This window comes from Petromyzon marinus, assembly GCF_048934315.1.
Source record: "Petromyzon marinus isolate PM22_M1 ecotype Great Lakes invasive population chromosome 67 unlocalized genomic scaffold, UKy_Petmar_22M1.pri1.0 chr67_unloc.3, whole genome shotgun sequence".
Lineage (NCBI taxonomy): Eukaryota > Metazoa > Chordata > Hyperoartia > Petromyzontiformes > Petromyzontidae > Petromyzon > Petromyzon marinus.
This window is the reverse complement of record NW_027422593.1, coordinates 110698-133741: the sequence shown is the minus strand read 5'-3', so window position 1 is coordinate 133741 and position 23044 is coordinate 110698. Positions and strand designations below refer to the sequence as shown.

The 23044-nt window shown below is 56.7% G+C and overlaps 1 protein-coding gene across 1 annotated transcript in view; it reads right to left on the bottom strand.

Moving 5' to 3' along the window:
• Positions 1 to 23044, bottom strand: part of LOC116956757 (dynein axonemal heavy chain 2) — a 464532-nt gene that overhangs the window by 418771 nt on the left and 22717 nt on the right. The window contains 5 exon segments of the mRNA XM_076057989.1: positions 4819 to 5037; positions 7747 to 7872; positions 14806 to 14958; positions 15054 to 15181; positions 16674 to 16854. Of these exon segments, the coding sequence (XP_075914104.1) occupies positions 4819 to 5037; positions 7747 to 7872; positions 14806 to 14958; positions 15054 to 15181; positions 16674 to 16854 (807 nt within the window).

The window sequence follows — 23044 nt, the reverse complement described above, 5'->3', positions numbered from 1 at the left end:
ACGACAATGACGACGGTGACAATGACGACAATGACGACAATGACGACAATGACGACGGTGACAATGACGACAATGGTGACAATGACGACAATGACGACGGTGACAATGACGACAATGACGACAATGACGACGGTGACAATGACGACAGTGACAATGACGACGGTGACGATGGTGACAATGACGACAATGACGACGGCGACAATGACGACAATGACGACAATGACGACAATGACGACAATGACGACAATGACGACAATGACGACGGTGACAATGACGACAATGACGACAATGACGACAACGACGACAATGACGATGGTGACAATGACGACAATGACGACAACGACGACAATGACGACGGTGACAATGACGACGGTGACAATGACGACAATGACGACAATGACGACAATGACGACGGTGACAATGACGACAGTGACAATGACGACGGTGACAATGACGACAATGACGACAATGACGACAAAGACGACAGTGACAATGACGACGGTGACAATGACGACAATGACGACAATGACGACAATGACAATGACGACAATGACGACGGTGACAATGACGACGGTGACAATGATGACAATGACGACAATGACGACAGTGACGACAATGACGACGGTGACAATGACGACGGTGACAATGACGACAATGACGACAATGACGACGGTGACAATGACGACGGTGACAATGACGACAGTGACAATGACGACAATGACGACAATGACGACGGTGACAATGACGACGGCGACAATGACGACGGCGACAATGACGACGGCGACAATGACGACAATGACGACGGCGACAATGACGACAATGACGACAATGACGACAATGACGACGGTGACAATGACGACGGTGACAATGACGACGGTGACAATGACGACAGTGACAATGACGACGGTGACGATGGTGACAATGACGACAATGACGACGGTGACAATGACGACGGCGACAATGACGACAATGACGACAATGACGACAATGACGACGGTGACAATGACGACAATGACGACAATGACGACAACGACGACAATGACGATGGTGACAATGACGACAATGACGACAACGACGACAATGACGACGGTGACAATGACGACAATGACGACAATGACGACAATGACGACAATGACGACAGTGACAATGACGACGGTGACAATGACGACAATGACGACAATGACGACAATGACGACAATGACAATGACGACAATGACGACGGTGACAATGACGACGGTGACAATGATGACAATGACGACAATGACGACGGTGACAATGACGACGGTGACAATGACGACAATGACGACAATGACGACAATGACGACGGTGACAATGACGACGGTGACAATGACGACAATGACGACAATGACGACGGTGACAATGACGACGGCGACAATGACGACGGTGACAATGACGACGGCGACAATGACGACAATGACGACAATGACGACAATGACGACAATGACGACAATGACGACGGTGACAATGACGACAATGACGACAATGACGATGGTGACAATGACAATGACGACAATGACGACGGTGACAATGACGACAATGACGACAATGACGACAATGACGACGGTGACAATGACGACAATGACGACAATGACGACAATGACGACGGTGACAATGACGACAATGGTGACAATGACGACAATGACGACGGTGACAATGACGACAATGACGACAATGACGACGGTGACAATGACGACAATGTCGACAATGACGACGGTGACAATGACGACAATGACGACAGTGACAATGACGACAGTGACAATGACGACAATGACGACAATGACGACAATGACGACAATGATGACAATGACGACGGTGACAATGACGACGGTGACAATGACGGCAATGACGACAATGACGACAATGACGACGGTGACAATGACGACAATGACGACGGTGACAATGACGACAATGACGACAATGACGACAATGACGACAATGACGACGGTGACAATGACGACGGTGACAATGACGACAATGACGACAATGACGACAATGACGACGGTGACAATGACGACGGTGACAATGACGACAGTGACAATGACGACAATGACGACGATGACGACAATGACGACAATGACGACGGTGACAATGACGACAATGACGACAATGACGTGGGTGACAATGACGACAATGACGACAATGACGACAATGACGACAATGACGACAATGACGACAATGACGACGGTGACAATGATGACAATGACGACAATGACGACAATGACGACAGTGACAATGACGACGGTGACAATGACGACAATGACGACAATGACGACAATGACGACAATGACGACGACAATGACGACAATGACGACAATGACGACAATGACGACGGTGACAATGACGACAATGACGACAATGACGACAATGACGACGGTGACAATGACGACAATGACGACAATGACGACAATGACGTGGGTGACAATGACGACAATGACGACAATGACGACAATGACGACAATGACGACAATGACGACGGTGACAATGACGACGGCGACAATGACGACGGTGACAATGACGACGGCGACAATGACGACAATGACGACGGCGACAATGACGACAATGACGACAATGACGACAATGACGACAATGACGACAATGACGACGGTGACAATGACGACAATGACGACAATGACGATGGTGACAATGACAATGACGACAATGACGACGGTGACAATGACGACAATGACGACAATGACGACAATGACGACGGTGACAATGACGACAATGACGACAATGACGACAATGACGACGGTGACAATGACGACAATGGTGACAATGACGACAATGACGACGGTGACAATGACGACAATGACGACAATGACGACGGTGACAATGACGACAGTGACAATGACGACAGTGACAATGACGACAATGACGACAATGACGACAATGACGACAATGACGACGGTGACAATGACGACGGTGACAATGACGGCAATGACGACAATGACGACAATGACGACGGTGACAATGACGACAATGACGACGGTGACAATGACGACAATGACGACAATGACGACAATGACGACAATGACGACGGTGACAATGACGACGGTGACAATGACGACAATGACGACAATGACGACAATGACGACGGTGACAATGACGACGGTGACAATGACGACAGTGACAATGACGACAATGACGACAATGACGACAATGACGACGGTGACAATGACGACAATGACGACAATGACGTGGGTGACAATGACGACAATGACGACAATGACGACAATGACGACAATGACAATGACGACAATGACGACAATGACGACAACGACGACAATGACGACGGTGACAATGACGACGGTGACAATGACGGCAATGACGACAATGACGACAATGACGACGGTGACAATGACGACAATGACGATGGTGACAATGACGACAATGACGACAATGACGACAATGACGACAATGACGACGGTGACAATGACGACGGTGACAATGACGACAATGACGACAATGACGACAGTGACAATGACGACGGTGACAATGACGACAGTGACAATGACGACAATGACGACAATGACGACAATGACGACGGTGACAATGACGACAATGACGACAATGACGTGGGTGACAATGACGACAATGACGACAATGACGAAGGTGACAATGACGACGGTGACAATGACGACAATGACGACAATGACGACGGTGACAATGACGACAATGACGACAATGACGACGGTGACAATGACGACAATGACGACAATGACGACAATGACGACAATGACAATGACGACGGTGACAATGACAACAATGACGACAATGACGACAATGACGACAATGACGACAATGACGACGGTGACAATGACGACAATGACGACAATGACGACAATGACGACAATGACGACGACAATGACGACAATGACGACAATGACGACGGTGACAATTACGACAATGACGACAATGACGACAATGACGACAATGACGACGGTGACAATGACGACGGTGACAATGACGACAGTGACAATGACGACAATGACGACAATGACGACAATGACGACGGTGACGACAATGACGACAATGACGACAATGACGACGGTGACAATGACGATGGTGACAATGACGACAATGACGACAATGACGACAATGACGACAATGACGACAATGACGACGGTGACAATGACGACAATGACGACAATGACGACAATGACGACGGTGACAATGACGACGGTGACAATGACGACGGTGACAATGACGACAATGATGACAATGACGACAATGACGACGGTGACAATGACGACAATGACGACAATGACGACAATGACGACAATGACGACGGTGACAATGACGACGGTGACAATGACGACAATGACGACAATGACGACGACAATGACGACAATGACGACAATGACGACAATGACGACGGTGACAATGACGACGGTGACAATGACGACAATGACGACAATGACGACAATGACGACAATGACGACGGTGACAATGACGACAATGACGACAATGACGACAATGACGACGGTGACAATGACGACGGTGACAATGACGACAATGATGACAATGACGACAATGACGACGGTGACAATGACGACAATGACGACAATGACGACAATGACGACAATGACGACAACGACGACGTCGACAACGCCGGCGAGGTGGCGAGGTCGGGAGGGTCACGAGGCCAAGAGGTCACTGGGTCACGATATCGCGGGGACGCAAGGTCGCTAGTTCACGGGGTCACGATGCCACGGGGCCGCGAGTCCGCGGGCTCGCGTGGCCGCGGGCTCACGAGGCCGCGGGGTCGCGGGGTCGCGGGGTCGCGGGGTCGCTCACCCTGACGACGCTGTAACCGGGCTCGCCGGCGCGCGCCAGGCCCGTGAGTGCGGCCTGCAGGGCCCTCCACGCCGTGCTCTTGCCGCTGCCCGTGGGGCCAACAAGGGCCGTGGCGTGGCGCGAGCCCTTGGTCTCGTGCAGCCGCAGGCAGGTGGCCAGCGTCGACGCCGTCGCCTGCAGGCCCGCCGACAGCAGCTCCCTCTCCAGGGCCTCGCGCAGCTAGGCGGGTGGGTGGGTGGGTGGGTGGGTTAGTGGGTGGGTGGGTGAGTGGGTGGGTTAGCAGGTCGATGAGTGGGTGGGTGAGTGGGTGGGTGGGTGAGTGGGTGGGCTAGCAGGTGGGTGAGTGGGTGGGTGGGTTAGCAGGTGGGTGAGTGGGTCGGTGGGTGTGTGGGTGGGTGAGTGGGTTTGTGGGTGGGTGAGTGGGTGGGTGGGTGAGTGGGTTAGCAGGTGGGTGAGTGGGTCGGTGGGTGTGTGGGTGGGTGGGTTAGCAGGTGGGTGAGTGGGTCGGTGGGTGTGTGGGTGGGTGAGTGGGTTTGTGGGTGGGTGAGTGGGTGGGTGGGTGAGTGGGTGGGTGGGTTAGCAGGTGGATGAGTGGTTGGGTGAGTGGGTGGGTGGGTGAGTGGGTGGGCTAGTAGCTGGGAGGGTGGGTGAGTGGGTGGGTGGGTTAGCAGGTGGGTGAGTGGGTCGGTGGGTGTGTGGGTGGGTGAGTGGGTTTGTGGGTGGGTGAGTGGGTGGGTGGGTGAGTGGGTGGGTTAGCAGGTGGATGAGTGGGTGGGTGAGTGGGTGGGTGGGTGAGTGGGTGGGCTAGCAGCTGGGAGGGTGGGTGAGTGGGTGGGTGGGTTAGCAGGTGGGTGAGTGGGTCGGTGGGTGTGTGGGTGAGTGGGTTTGTGGGTGGGTGAGTGGGTGGGTGGGTGAGTGGGTGGGTGGGTGAGTGGGTGGGTGGGTTAGCAGGTGGATGAGTGGGTGGGTGAGTGGGTGGGTGGGTGAGTGGGTGGGCTAGCAGGTGGGAGGGTGGGTGAGTGGGTGGGTGGGTTAGCAGGTGGGTGAGTGGGTCGGTGGGTGTGTGGGTGGGTGAGTGGGTTTGTGGGTGGGTTAGTGGGTGGGTGGGTTAGCAGGTGGATGAGTGGGTGGGTGAGTGGGTGGGTGGTGAGTGGGTGGGCTAGCAGGTGGGTGAGTGGGTGGGTGGGTTAGCAGGTGGGTGAGTGGGTCGGTGGGTGTGTGGGTGGGTGAGTGGGTTTGTGGGTGGGTGAGTGGGTGGGTGGGTGAGTGGGTGGGTGGGTTAGCAGGTGGATGAGTGGGTGGGTGAGTGGGTGGGTGGGTGAGTGGGTGGGCTAGCAGCTGGGAGGGTGGGTGAGTGGGTGGGTGGGTTAGCAGGTGGGTGAGTGGGTCGGTGGGTGTGTGGGTGGGTGAGTGGGTTTGTGGGTGGGTGAGTGGGTGGGTGGGTGAGTGGGTGGGTGGGTTAGCAGGTGGATGAGTGGGTGGGTGAGTGTGGGTGGGCTAGCAGGTGGGAGGTGGGTGAGTGGGTGGGTGGGTTAGCAGGTGGGTGAGTGGGTCGGTGGGTGTGTGGGTGGGTGAGTGGGTTTGTGGGTGGGGTGGAGTGGGTGGGTGGGTGAGTGGGTGGGTGGGTTAGCAGGTGATGAGTGGGTGGGTGAGTGGGTGGGTGGGTGAGTGGGTGGGCTAGCAGGTGGAGGGTGGGTGAGTGGGTGGGTGGGTTAGCAGGTGGGTGAGTGGGTCGGTGGGTGTGTGGGTGGGTGAGTGGTTTGTGGGTGGGTGAGTGGGTGGGTGGGTTAGTGGGTGGGTGAGTGTGTGGGTGGATGAGTGGCTAGGGATGGGTTGGGTGGGTGAGCGGGTGGGTAGGGTGAGTGGTGAGTGATTGGGTGGGTGAGTGAGATGGGTAGGTGATTGGGTGAGTGAGTGGGTAGGTGAGTGGGTGTATACGTGGGTGGGTAGGTGAGTGGGTGAGTGATTGGGTGAGTGAGTGGGTGGGTAGGTGAGTGGGTGAGTGATTGGGTGAGTGACTGGGTGAGTAGGTGAGGTGAGTGAGAGTGATTGGGTGGAGTGAGTGGGTGGGTAGGTGAGTGGGTGAGTGAGTGGGTGAGTGGGTGGGTGGGTAGGTGAGTGGGGTGAGTGACTGGGTGGGTAGGTGAGTGGGTGAGTGGGGTGGGTGACTGGGTGGGTAGGTGAGTGAGTGAGTGGGTGGGTGGGTAGGTGAGTGGGTGGAGTGGAGTGGGTGAGTGAGTGGATGGGTAGGTGAGTGGGGAGTGAATGGGTGAGTGATTCGATGAGTGAGTTGGTGGGTACGTGAGTGAATGAGTGAGTGATTGGGTGAGTGAGTGGCTGGGTAGGTGAGTGAGTGAGTGATTGGATGGGTAGGTGAGTGAGTGAGTGGGTGGGTAGGAGAGTGGGGTGGGTGAGTGATTGGTGGGTAGGTGAGTGGGTGGGTGAGTGGGTGAGTGGGTGGGTGAGTGGGTGAGTGGATGGGTAGGTGAGTGAGTGGGTGGGTAGGTGAGTGGGTGGGTGAATGGGTGAGTGAGTGAGTGGGTAGGTGAGTGGGTGAGTGATTGGGTGAGTGAGTGGGTGGGTAGGGAGAGTGGGTGAGTGAGTGGGTGAATAGGTGAGTGAGTGATGGTGAGTGAGTGGGTGAGTGATTGGGTGGGTAGGTGAGTGGGTGGGTGAGTGAGTGAGTGGGTAGTGGTGGGTGGGTGGTGGGTAGGTGAGTGGAGTGAGGTGGTTGGGCAGTCGTTGGGGGTGAGTAACCAGAGGTGACAAATCTACTACAGCTGGGGTCGTGTCAGGGTGCCCGGGATAGAACCCACGACCTCCTGCACACCAGGCGAGAGAGATAATATCCCTCCTCCTCCCCCCCTCCCTCCCCCCTCCCTCCCCCCCTCCCCCCTCCCCCCCCTCCCCCTCCCCCCCCTCCCCTACCCTTTGCGTCTTCGAGTGTCGGCGCGTCGACTCCCGGAAGAGGTCCTGGATGATGGCGGTGAAGAGGGGCAAGTCGGAGGGCGTCAGCTTGGGCGCGTTCACGTCGCGCATGCACATGAGGAGGATCTGGGGGGGCAGGGGGGGCAGGGGGGGGGGGCAGGGAGGGGGGTAGGGGAGGGGGGCGGAGGGGGGGGGGTCATTACCACCGCTAAGCTGCCTGGCTGCGACCTTACACACAGACGAAGGGTCCCCCGTGTAGCCTCTAACAGGCTGTAGGGGCAAGTGCTGTTAGTAGCGAGTAGCAGCAGCACCTATGAAGGTAGACACAGACAAAGGTCCCCCGTGTAGCCTCTAACAGGCTGAAGGGGCAAGTGCTGTTAGTAGCGAGTAGCAGCAGCACCTGTGAAGGTAGACACAGAACAAAGGTCCCCCGTGTAGCCTCTAACAGGCTGAAGGGGCAAGTGCTGTTAGTAGCGAGCAGCAGCACCTACGAAGGTAGACACATAGACAAAGGTCCCCCGTGTAGGCTCTACAGACTGTAGGGGCAAGTGCTGTTGGCAAGCACCTATGAAGGCTACCGGCACTGTGGCACACGAGGGGGTGGGTGACCAGCACCACGCCCTGCCGTCTTTGTCTCCCCACAACGGCGATGTTTACTACATCACACCAGCTACTGGGGGGGGGGGGGGGGGGTGTGGAGGGAATGCCCAGGTACCGGTTTCAGATAAATCGTCACCGTGAGCGGGAATCGAACTCGGGTTGCCGGGTTCGCAGCGCCAGCGCTGACTGCACACACAGACACACGCACGCACAGACACACAGACACACGCACAGACACACGCACACGCACGCACGCACACACGCAGACACACACACGCACAGACACACGCACACGCACGCACACACGCAGACACGCACACAAGCATAGACACACACACGCACAGACACACAGACGCACAGACACACGCACAGACACACACACACGCACAGACACACACACACGCACAGACACACACACACGCACAGACACACGCAGACGCACGCACACACGCAGACACGCAGACACGCACACACACGCACGCACAGACACACACGCTCACGCACAGACACGCGCACAGACACACGCACACGCACGCAGACACGCACACAGACGCATGCACAGACACACACGCACGCACACACGCACGCACACACACACAGACGCGCACCACGCACGCACACACACACACAGACGCGCACGCACGCACACACGCACGCACGCACACACACGCACGCACACGCACAGACACACACGCGCACGCACAGAGACGCGCACAGACACGCGCACGCACACACGCACGCAGACACGCACACACGCGCACGCACAGACACACACGCGCACGCACGCACACACGCACGCGCACGCTCGCACACACGCACACACACGCACACACGCACGCACACACGCACGCACACGCACGCACGCACACACACGCACACACGCACACACACACGCACAGACGCACGCACGCACGCACGCACACACACGCACACACACGCAGACACGCACACACACGCACACACATGCACGCGTATAGGTTTTGTAGCAGGACCGCGACAATGTCAATGACAGGGGAAGTTGATGATTATGATGACTGACCATTGTCAAAGGACACACCCAGCCTCACGTCCACTCCATCCACTGATCAACCCACGCACCCACCCACTCACCTGCCAGTCTACCCACACACCCACCCACCCACTCACGCACCAGTAAACCCACGCACCCACCCACCAGTCTACCCACGCACCAACCCACCCACCAAACTACCCATCCACTCGCCCACCAGGCGACCCAAGCACCCACCCACTCACCCACCAGTCTACCCACGCACCAACCCACCCACCAATCTACCCATCCACTCGCCCACCAGTCTACCCACGCACCCACCCACTCACCCACCAGTCTACCTACGCACCCACCCACCAGTCTACCCACTCACCTACTAGTCTACCCACCCACTCACCAGCCTACCCACGCACCAACCCACCCACCAAGCTACCCACGCACCAACACACCCACCAATCTACCCACGCACCCACCCATGTCTACCCACGCACCAACCCACCCACCAACCCAGCCACCCAAAAACCAACCCACCCACCAATCTAACAACGCACCCAACACTCACTCAACAGTCTACTCAAGCACCACCCACCCACCTAAAAAGCAACCCACCCACTCACCCACCGAACAAGCTACACACGCACCAACTCAAGCCACCTAAAAACCCACCCGCCCACCTACCAACCAATCCACCCACCCACCAATCTACCCACGCACCCACCACTCACCCACCTATCAATCTACCCACTCTTCAATCTACCCACCCACTCACCCACCAATCTAACTACTAACCAATCTACCCACCCACCTACCAAGCCAACCACCTACCCACCAACCAACCAACCCACACACCCACCAATCTACCCACGCACCCACCACTCATCCACCCACCTATCAATCTACCCTCCCACCCACGACTCAACCACCCACCTATACATCTACCTACTCACCCACCAATCTACCCACCTACCGACCAATCGACCCACCCACCTATCAACTACCCACCACCCACCTACCACTCACCCATGCCACGCACCAACCTACCCACCCCACCCACCAACCTACCCACCCACCTATCAATCTACCCACCCACTTACCCCCACCTACCAATCCACCCACGCCAACCACCAACCTACCCATCCACCTATCAATCTACTCACCCACCTACCAGCCACCCACCAACCTACCCATCTACCTTTCAATCTACCCACCAACCCACCTATCACTCACCCACCCACCTACCCAACCACTAATCTTCCCCCGCCGCCCACCAAGCTACATAACCACCCACCTTTCAATCTACCCACCCACCAATATACCCAAGCCACCCACCAACCAACCTATACACCTTTAAGTCTAACCAACCACCCACCTACCACCCACCCACATGCCCATCCACCAATCTACCCCTGCCACCCACCAACCTACATTCCCATCCACCTTTCAATTTACCCACCTATCCACCAACCTACCTACTCACCTACGAAACTACCCAGGCCACCCACCAACCTACCCACCCAACGTTCGGTCTACCAACTCACTCACCTGCCACCCACCCATCAATTGACCCACGTCCACCCACCAACCTACCCACCCACCTTTCATTCTACCCACCCACGCACCTACAACCCACCCACCAATCTACCCGCGCCACCCAGCAAACTACCTACCCACCTACCTTTCAGTCTACCCACCCACGCACCTACAACCCACCCACCAGTCTACCCACGCCACCCACCAATCTACCCATGCCACCCAGTGAGCGCCTCGCGCTGTGATAAGCAAACAAAGGAACATCTGCCAGAGGCGGCACGCGGATTACGGAGTGGGGGGGGGGGGGGTACCACTCCACCACCACTCCACCACCACTCCACCACCACCGTCACCGCCACCGTCACCATCACCGCCACCATCACCGCCACCACCATCACCGACACCACCACCACCGTCACGGCCACCACCACCACCATCACCGACACCACCATCACCGTCACCGCCACCACCGCCACCGCCACCGCCACCACCACCGTCACCACCACCACCACCGCCACCATCACAGCCTTCAGCCTCGTGCAAGGTCACGTTTTATCACCGCCACCGCCGCAGAGGAGGAGGATGAAAGGCCTCCTGGCGTCGAATCTAACCTTGGCGACTCGGAGTTGTTGACTACCTCGCCTGGTACGCAGGAGGTCGTGGGTTCGATCCCGACCCTGACGACGCCTGATGCTGCTGTATATTTGGAGTCTGCGTGTCTCCCACTCTCATCATCATCATCATCACGGTGGCTAGGAGATGTTGACTACCTCGCCTGGTGTACAGGAAGTCGTGGGTTCCATCCCGACCCTGACGACGCCTGCTGCTGCTGCTGTATATTTGGAGTCTGCGTGTCTCTCATCATCATCATCATCACGGTGGCTATGAGATGTTGACTACCTCGCCCGGTATACAGGAGGTCGTGGGTTCGATTCCCCGACCCTTACACCTGCTGTATATTTGGAGTTTGCGTCTCTCTCTCTCTCTCCCCGTGGTCGCGTGGATTTCTCTCCGGGTCCCTGCGGTAGTCCCCCCTCCACGTTCAGAATCGACGTCACCCCCACGCTGTTCGGAGTATTTGGCTGCTGATATGAATTTGCACATGACGATGATGATGCTAAGCCGCCAACTTCGCCGAGCGATCACTCTTGATGGCCGGCCACGCTCGTGAAAAAGAAGCGCATAGCTCGGCGTGCCTTAGCTGGCAAAAATAAAGACAAATAAATAGTTTAGTCGCAGTCTACCGACGCGGCCGAGTGTCTAATTCTCGCCCTCTCCCTCCAACTGTGACCTTGGATTATTCTGCACGTTGTGTCGTGCGTGCGTGCGCGTGTGTGCGTGTGTGTGCGCGTGTGTGTGTGTATGTGTGTGTGTGCGTGTGTGCGCGCGTGTGTGCGCGTGTGTGTGCATGTGTGTGCGCGGGTGTGCGCGTGTGTGCGCGTGTGTTGTGTGCGCGTGTGTGTGCATGTGTGTGCGCGTGTGTGTGCATGTGTGTGCGCGGGTGTGCGCGTGTGTGCGTGCGTGTGCGCGTGTGCGTGTGTGTGCGTGTGTATGCGTGCGCGTGTGTATGCGTGCGTGCGCGTGTGTATGTGTGCGTGCGTGTGTGTGCGTATGTGCGTGCGGATGTGTGTGCGTGTGTGCATGTGCGTGCGTGTGTGTGTGTGCGCATGTATGTGTGTGCGTATGTGTGTGTGTGTGCGCATGTGTGTGTGTGCATGCGTGTGTGTGCGTGTGCGTGCGTGCGTGTGTATTCGTGTGTGTGCATATATGTGTGTGTGTGCGTGTGTGAGCGCATGTGTGCCTGCCTGCATGTGTGTATGCGTGTGTGTGTGCATGTGTGTGCATGCATGTGTGTGTGTCTAAGCTTGCGTGTGCGTGTGTGCGTGCATGTGTGTATGTGCGTGTGTGTGTAAGCGTGCGTGTGTGAGTGTGTGTAAGCGTGTGTGTGTGCGTGTGTGCGAATGCGTGTGTTGCTCAACCACGTTGTGTATGCCGATGATTTGGTAATAGCTGCTCATTCAGAGGAGAAGTTGGAAACGCTGCTGCTGAAACTGGAGTGTGCCACTAGGAGATGGGGCCTTACCATCAGCCCCACCAAAACTAAGCACCTGCCTGGGTATTTTGTACCATCGGACACTCCACCCCCACAACTCCCAATCGGTGATGGGGCAGTTGTGGAGAGAGTGGAGAGCTTCCCATACCTGGGCAGTGTGCTTATGACTGGCTCCAGTTTAACAGCAGAGGTCTCACTCCGAATCAGTCGAGCAGCAATATCTTTTCATCGGTTGCGTAACGCTGTGTGGAAGCTACCTGGTCTGTCGCTCTGCACTAAGCTTCAGGTCTTCTCGGCCACGGTCATTCCCTCCCTTCTGTACGCTTGCGGAACGTGGACCCCTTAATGGAACATCTTCGCCGGTTGGAAACATTTAGGCTAGCCTGCCTACGATCCATCCTGGGTTTAACCAGACTGGATTGTGTGAGGAGCTCACAAATCCTTGAAAGATCTGGGCAAGGTCCCATCGGTGAGCTCCTCCGGCAGGCAAGGCTGCGTTGGCTGGGTCATGTAGCCAGCATGCCCAGCCACCGCATGCCGAAACAGCTTTTGTTCGGCCGGATCGAGGGGGCTAAACGGGCGCGGCACGGGCTAGAGAAGAAATGGAGTGATGTGGTACAGGAGGACTTGGAGCTGAGTGGACTTGCCGATGACTGGTACCAGGGGTGTCAAGATCAGCCTCTGTGGAGGAGGCTCGTGAAGGACGCTACTGGGCAGTTGGAGGCAGTCACCCTCCAACAACAATGGAGGGCGGAGGAGCGACGCTCACAACAACGAGCGGAGCGCCGGGTGGCTAAAGCACAGCAGGTTGGCACAGTAGGGGGCACAGGTGGTGCATCAGCCAGTCATCTCAGTCAGTCGACCCGTGGCACCTGGGTCTGCCCCGTGACCTCCTGCCAGCGGGCGTTCGACACTTCACGTGGCCTCAAGGTGCACATGGCCTGGCACAAGCGTCGAGGTGACGTCACCGCCACTTAGTGGCGAATGGCGGTTGTTGTTGTTGTGTGGGTGAGTGTGTGGGTGAATGTGTGGGTGAGTGAGTGTGTGGGTGAGTGTGTGGGTGAGTGAGTGTGTGGGTAAGTGTATGGGTGAGTGAGTGTGTGGGTGAGTGTGTGTGTGGCTGAGTGTGTGTGTGGCTGAGTGAGCGTGCGGCTGAGTGAGCGTGCGGCTGAGTGTGTGGCTGAGTGAGTGTGTGGCTGAGTGAGTGTGTGGCTGAGTGAGTGTGTGGCTGAGTGAGTGTGTGGCTGAGTGAGTGTGTGGGTGAGTGTGTGGCTGAGTGAGTGTGTGGCTGAGTGAGTGTGTGGCTGAGTGAGTGTGTGGCTGAGTGAGTGTGTGGCTGAGTGTGTGTGTGGCTGAGTGAGTGTGTGGCTGAGTGAGTGTGTGTCTGAGTGTGTGTCTGAGTAAGTGTGTGGCTGAGTGAGTGTGTGGCTGAGTGTGTGGCTGAGTGAGTGTGTGGCTGAGTAAGTGTCTGGCTGAGTGAGTGTGTGGCTGAGTGAGTGTGCGGCTGAGTGAGCGTGCGGCTGAGTGTGTGGCTGAGTGAGCGTGCGGCTGAGTGAGTGTGTGGCTGAGTGATTGTGCGGCTGAGTGTGTGTCTGAGTGAGTGTGCGGCTGAGCGAGTGTGCGGCTGAGTGTGTGGCTGAGTGAGCGTGTGGCTGAGTGAGTGTGCGGCTGAGTGTGTGTCTGAGTGAGTGTGTGGCTGAGTGAGTGTGTGGGTGAGTGTGTGTGTGGCTGAGTAAGTGTGTGGCTGAGTAAGTGTGCGGCTGACTGAGTGTACGGCTGAGCGAGCGTGCGGCCGAGCGAGTGTGCGGCCGAGCGAGTGTGTGCGGCTGAGTGAACGTGCCAGCACACACCCCAACCACCTCCTCACCTCCTCGTCGGAGAGCCCAGGGTTGGCACGCCGCTTGCGCCCGGCATACCGCAGCAGCGACGTGAGAGCCCGCAGACCGAAGTCGTAGTGGTCCTGACGGGACAGCTGCTGCACCGCCAGCGAGTAGAGGGTGTGCACCTTCCTGGCCAGCGCCTGCACCACACAAACCACACCGCACCGTACGTAACCACCACGCACATAACCACACCGCACCACACCGCGTGTAACCACGCCGCACCACACCGCACCTTGCAGTTGCCGAACCCCTCGCCGAAGAGGACCATCTCGGCGATGTGTGCCGAGTCCGGCACCACCATGGAGACGGGGCGGAACATCGACTTGAGGTTGTCCGGAAGTTCCGTGCGACCCACGTAGCCTGGCGGTCGTGAAACACGCACACACACACACACACGCACACACACGCACACGTACATGCACACACGCACACACACACACACGCACGTACACACACACGACGCACGCACACGCACACACGCACACACGACGCACGCACGCACACACACACACGCACACACACACACACACGCACACACACGCACACACACACACGCACACACGACGCACGCACACACACGCACACACGCACACGCACGCACACACACACGCGCACGCACACACACACACACACACGCGCACACACACACACACGCACGCACAAACAAAAAGAAGAGTCAGCGGTACCCCGTGTAGCCTCTAACAGACTGTTGGGGCAAGTGCTGTGAGTAGCAGCAGCAGCTCTGAACACACAAAGACAAAGATCCCCCGTGTAGCCTCTAACAGACTGTAGGGGCAAGTGCTGTGAGTAGCAGCAGCAGCTATGAACACACAAAGACAAAGATCCCCCGTGTAGCCTATAACAGACTGTTGGGGCAAGTGCTGTGAGTAGCGAGTACCAGCAGCAGCAGCTCTGAACACACAAAGACAAAGATCCCCCGTGTAGCCTCTAACAGGCTGTAGGGGCAAGTGCTGTCAGCGAGCACCTATGAAGGCTACCGGCACTGTGGCACACGAGGGGGTGGCTACCAGCACCACGCCTGGCCGTCTTTGTCTCCCCCAGTGGCGATGTTCACTACACCACCACCACCACCACCACCGCTACACCAGGTAACTCATTTCAGGCGGAGTCGACCTAGGGGAGCGGTTAGGATCATCGCTGTCGCTGTTGTTGGTGGTGGCCGTGAGCGGGAATCGATGTCGACGATGATGACGATGACGACAATGACGACGATGATGACGACTATGACGATGATGACGACGATGATGACGACTATGACGTTGATGACGACGATCATGACGACGACGACGATGACTACGATGACGATGATGACGATGACGACTATGATGATGACGACGATGATGACGACTAGGATGATGATGACAACGATGACGATGATGACAACGATGACGACTATGACGATGATGACGACGATGACGACGATGACGACGATGACGATTATGACGATGATGACGATGATGACGACTATGACGATGACGATGATGACGACTATGACGACGATGACGACTATGACGATGATGACGACTATGACGATGACGACTATGACGATGATGACGACTATGACGATGACGACTATGACGATGATGATGACGATGATGATGACGATGATGACCATGATGACGACGATGACGATGATGACAACGATGACGATGATGACGACTATGACGACGATGACAACGATGACGACCATGACGACAAAGACGATGACGACAAAGACGATGACGACAAAGACGATGACGACTACGATTATGACGACGGCGAAAACAACAACAACAACAAACAACCGCCCATCCCTCCCCTCCCCCCCTCCCCTCCCCCCACCCCGCCCCACCGGTGTTCATGGTGACGAAGATTCCGCACGAGGGCCTCAGCGTCACCTCGCGGCCCTCGAACACGAAGCGTCGCAGGCCGGTGGCGAGCGCCGTGAACACGCCGGCGATCTGCCGGGCCACCACGGACAGCACCTCCTCGCTGACGAGGTGGAACTCGTCGAAGCAGCCCCAGGCGCCCGTCTGCCCCCGGCCGGCCGGCCGGGAGGGGGGGAGGGGGGGAAGAGTAGGCCAAGGGCGGAGCAACGCACCGGTGAGCACGTCGTCGTCGTCGTCGTCATCATCCTCCTACTCCCACCACCCACCTCCTCACCCCCCACGCTGACGATGTCTTATCGGCGAAAGTGGAGAAGCATCGCCTCTCACTGGCCCGGGCAAATAGAGACAAAGGTCCCCCCCCCCCCCCCCCCCGTGTAGCCTCGACAGACTGATGGGGCAAGTGCTGTCAGTAGCGAGTAGCAGCAGCTATGAAGGCCAGGAACCGTGACACACACGCACACACGCATACACACACACATACACACACATACACACACACATACACACATACATACACACACAACAACAACAACAACAACCGCCATTCGCCACTAAGTGGCGGTGACGTCACCACGACGCTTGTGCCAGGCTATGTGCACCCTGAGGCCACGTGAAGTGTCGAACGCCCGCTGGCAGGAGGTCACGGGGCAGACCCAGGTGCCACGGGTCGACTGACTGAGATGACTGGCTGATGCACCACCTGTGCCCCCTACTGTGCCAACCTGCTGTGCTTTAGCCACCCGGCGCTCCGCTCGCTGTTGTGAGCGTCGCTCCTCCGCCCTCCGTTGTTGTTGGAGGGCGACTGCCTCCAACTGCCCAGTAGCATCCTTCACGAGCCTCCTCCACAGAGGCCGATCTTGACACCGCTGGTACCAGTCATCGGCAAGTCCACTCAGCTCCACGTCCTCCTGTACCACATCACTCCATCTCTTCTCTAGCCCGTGCCGCGCCCGCTTAGCCCCCTCAATCCGGCCAAACAAAAGCTGTTTCGGCATGCGGTGGCTGGGCATGCGGGCTACATGACCCAGCCATCGCAGCCTTGCCTGCCGGAGGAGCTCACCGATGGGACCCTGCCCAGATCTTTCAAGGATTTGTGAGCTCCTCACACAATCCAGTCTGGTTAAACCCAGGATGGATCGTAGGCAGGCCAGCCTAAATGTTTCTAACCGGCGAAGATGTTCCATTAGGGGGGTCCACGTTTCGCAAGCGTAGAGAAGGGAGGGAATGACCGTGGCTGAGAAGACCTGAAGCTTAGTGCGGAGCGACAGACCAGGTAGCTTCCACACAGCGTTACGCAACCGATGAAAAGATATTGCCGCTCGACTGATTCGGAGTGAGACCTCTGCGGTTAAACTGGTGCCAGTCATAAGCACACTGCCCAGGTATGGGAAACTCTCCACTCTCTCCACAACTGCCCCATCACCGATTGGGAGTTGTGGGGGTGGAGTGTCCGATGGTACAAAATACCCAGGCAGGTGCTTGGTTTTGGTGGGGCTGATGGTAAGGCCCCACCTCTTAGTGGCACGCTCCAGTCTCAGCAGCAGCGTCTCCAACTCCTCCTCTGACTGAGCAGCTATTACCAAGTCATCAGCATACATAACGTGGTTGAGCAATAGGGAGCCATCCCTTGACCGCACCCGGGCATCGATTAGCCTCCCATTATATCTGTACCATATGGAGATTCCCCCGGTACAGCTATTGAAGGCTTCACGAACTACGTGGTCAAAATAGATGTTAAATAATGTGGGAGCCAGAGGACATCCCTGTCGCACCCCAAGGTGTACAGGGAATGGCTCTGACTCCCGGCCACGTAGTTTTACCCGGGCCCGCTCACCATCATGAAGGTCCTTAATGATCGTGAGCAGAGGGTCAGGTACTCCAAAAGCACGAAGAACGACCCAGAGCCCAGGCCTACTGATGGTATCATAGGCCTTGACCAGGTCAATAAAGCAGAGATGTAGGTCTTGTTGGAATTCCCTACACCTCTGCTGTAGCAGACGGACAGAAAATATGGCATCTGTGCAGGACCGCCCTTTCCTGAAACCGCATTGGGGCTCCGCAAGCCTCTCCTCAGCGTGCCTGGCAAGGCGATGCTGAATAATCCTTGCCAGGACCTTTCCCGGCACACTGAGGAGTGAGATGCCCCTGTAGTTGTTACAGTCTGTGCGGTCCCCCTTCTTAAAAAGGGGGACCACCAGGGCATCCTTCCAATCCTGCGGAACCCTTCCAGTGGTCCAGACTGTTGTTATGATGTCATATAGGGCAGTCTGTGCACAAACGCCACCCTCCCTCAGCATTTCGTTTGGAAGATCATCTCTGCCCGCTGCCTTTCCTGGTCTCAGACTCCGGATCGCCTTCAATACTTCCTCAGCAGATGGCACCTCAGCCAGCCACTCACAGGGGGTGACTTCATCCAATATTTGAGGCACCGCAGCCTCAGCAGGGTCATCCTCACTTTGTGCCACGATGTTTTCCTGGCTGAGGGATTTTCCCTCCCCCAGGACCTCACAGAAATGCTCAGCAAATCTGCGAACCTGTTCCTGGGGGTCGGAAATTGGATCGCCGTTTTTTCCCCTAATGATGGTAATAGGTGTGGCGCTGCAGGTTACTTTTTTGATGGAGTTAAATAGAGATTTGTGATCACGGGCCACTGAGGCAGACTCCATCTCCTCAGCAACCCGCGACCACCACCCATCCTTGCAGCGCCTCACGGCTCTCCGAACCTCCGAGCGAAGGCTGCGGTAAGCCTCCTCATTCTCTGACGTGGGACTCTGTAGCCGATGACAGTGGGCCTGTCGCTTTTTCCCAACCATCGTGAACAACTCCTCTGTCATCCAGGGTGTCTGGGGAGGTCTGGACCGCGTACCCAAAGCAGCCATTGCAGCTGCATGAGTCACAGTCCTAAACCTCGCCCATTTACCCTCGACATCAGGAGGAGTCGGGGACGATGCCAATCCCAGCCGCAAGCGATGATGAAATTCTCGCTTGCAACTTTCATCAGATAACTGAGACCAGGCCACTTTAGGTTGGAATGGGGTCCTGGGTGTACACCCACCACCGGAGTGGAAGAATGGCAGGCGCATCTTACAGATGACTAGTCGATGGTCAGAGGGCAGATCAGCTCCACGGTAGGTCCTGGTGTCAAGGACATGGGCTCGCATTCGCTGGTCCGTCACTATGTAGTCCAGCAGATGTTCTTGCTTGGACCCGGCATGCATCCATGATGTTGTGTGGATGCGCCGATGCCGGAACAGCGTGTTGGTAATTACAAGCCCATGGGCTGCACAAAAATCTAGCAGCCTCCTACCGTTGTTATTGAGCTGATCTGGCCCATGCCCTCCAATCACTCCAGGCCAGGTGCCAGTATCATGACCAACTCGGGCATTGAAGTCACCCAACATGATGACTCTATCCCGAGGGGCCACTTTAGCCAGCACCTGTGACAGGAGGTCATAGAAGGCATCTGACTCATCGGCTTTGCCTGCATCCCTCCACGGATGTTCATCTTCGGTGGGGGCATAAGTAACCACGACCACCATTCCTCGCCTCCGGTTGATGGGAAGGCGAGCCCAAAGTAGCCTGGGGCTTACAGCTTCCCACACCTCACCGCCACGCTCCCACGCCCCCTTCATTCTTTTGTTCAAAAGAAGACCCACACCCTGTTGTTTGGCAGTCTGCTGCCCCGAGTAGAGAACTGTCCACCCCTCATGGTGGCAGGAGCCAGAGCCGGTCCACCGGACCTCCTGAATGCCGCATAGATCCAGGCGGTACCGGTCCAGCTCCCGACAGAGGAGTGGCAGCCTCTCCTCTGCAGTGAGCGTTCGAACATTCCACGTGGCCAACCGTAGTGGCTTTTCGTTGTTTCTGGAGTAGCCCCGAGGGTAGGTATTCAATCTCCTGGCTCCGCCAATTGGGGTTTGGCCAGGAGACGTCATAGACGCCTGGCCCCCCGGGGCCTCCGGCACAAGCTTAGTTGTTACATATTTAAGTTTAATTCGTAGTTTCGTGGTAATTAATTGAAGGTGGAGGGGTTACCAGCCCCTCGCACCCGTCCAGAGCCCCCGTTTAGCCCCTGTGGTGGATACATATGCCATGAGGGGAGGAGCCAATCAAAATTGGATCTCCCCCCACAGCGCTGTCCACGACAGAGTTGCCCGTCCGGCACCGCGAGGAGGTAGGGGGTTGTTTTGCCACACACATACACATATACACACACATAAACACACATACATACACACATACATACACACACATATACACACAGACACACATACATACACACACATACATACACACATACACATACATACATACACACATACACACACAGACACACACAGACACACACATACACACACATACACACACACATACACCCATACACACACATACACACACACATACACACACATACACACACAGACACACACATACATACACACATACACACACATACATACACACACATACACCCATACACACACATACACACACACATACACACACATAAGTGCGAAGCGTCACACACCGTGCACAGGTAACTCGTTTAGACGCCAGGCAGACGGAAACTTTGCGCCTACGTCCATTAAAAGTTTTGCCTGGCGAAGGGCTAAAAGTTGGAGGATCCCATTTTTTGCCTCCCGACTGCGGCGAGATCCCTAGGCCCGAGCCAACTCGGAGGATTCCGCCAGCCGTGGCCTTCAAGTCGAAACCTTCGGTGGGAATAACGAGGGAGAGAAAATCCCCCCTCCCCCCCAGCCCCTCCCCCCCAACCCCGCCCCTCCCCCCCAAACCCGCCCCTCCCCCCCAACCCCGCCCCTCCCCCCCAACCCCGCCCCTCCCCCAACCCCGCCCCTCCCCCCCAACCCCGCCCCCCCCAGCCCCGCCCCTCCCCCCAACCCCGCCCCCCAACCCACCCCACCCCACCCCCGCGCTCTACGGCATGTTTTACTTTGTTTATATATTTTTTTAAACTCCGTATCCCGGTCCGTGTGTGTACGTCATCGGTTTATCTTCCGGTACCGTTCTCGTGTTCTCGCTCACTCGCTCGCTCGCTCGCCCCTTCTCTCTATGGCTCACCCTCTCGCTCTCTTACTCGCTCACTCATTCCCTTGCTCGCTCACCCACTCACTCGTTCGCTTAGCCACTCACTCTCTCACTCAGCCACTCACTCTCTCACTCACTCGCTCTCTGGCTCGCTCACTCACTCGCTCGCTCGCCCCTTCTCTCTCTTGCTCACCCTCTCGCTCTCTTACTCGCTCGCCAGCTCACTCGCTCGCCAGCTCGCCCACTCACACGCTTGCTTGCTTGCTCGCTTACCCACTTATTCACTCGCTCACTCACTCATTCCCTTGCTCGCTCACCCACTCACTCGTTCGCTTAGCCACTCACCCACTCTCTCACTCGCTCGCTCACCCACTCACTCTCTCACTCACTTGCTCTCGCTCGCTCTCTCACTCACTCGTTCTCGCTTGCCCCCCTCACCCACTCATCACTCAGTCTCTCGTTCGCTCACCCACTCACCCACTCGCTAACTCACTCACTCTCTCGCTCACCCGCTCACTCACTCACTTACTCACTCACTCGCTTGCTCACTCGCTCACCCACTCGCCACTTACTCTCTCGCGCGCTCACCCACTCACCCACTCACTCTCTCGCTCGGTCGCTCACCCGCTCACACTCGCTCACTCCTCTCTCGCTCACCCACTTACTCGCTCGCTCACTCTCTCCCTCACTCTCTCCCTCACTCATCCACTCACTCACTCACTCTCTCGCTCACTCTCTCCCTCACCCACTCACCCACTCACTCGCTCGCTCGCCCACTGACTCTCTCGCTCACTCACTCGCTTACTCACTCGCTCGCTCGCCCACTCACTCACTCGCCCACTCTCACTCAATAAACTTGCTTACTCACTCGCTCGCTCACCCATTCACTCTCTCGCACACTCGCTCACTCTCTCGCACGCCCACTCACTCTCTCGCTCACCCTCTCGCTCGCTCACCCAATCACCCACTCGCTCGCTCACTCTCTCGCTCGCTCACTCTCTTGCTCGCTCGCTCACCCACTCACCCACTCACTCGCTCGCTCACTCTCTTGCTCGCTCGCTCGCCCACTCACACTCTCACTCAATAAACTTGCTTACTCACTCGCTCGCTCACCCATTCACTCTCTCGCTCACTCTCTCGCACGCCCACTCACTCTCTCGCTCACTTACTCACTCGCTCGCTCACCCAATCACCCACTCGCTCGCTCGCCCACTTACTCTCTCGCTCACTCACTCGTTTACTCACTCGCTCGCTCACCCACTCACCCACTCACTCGCTCGCTCACTCA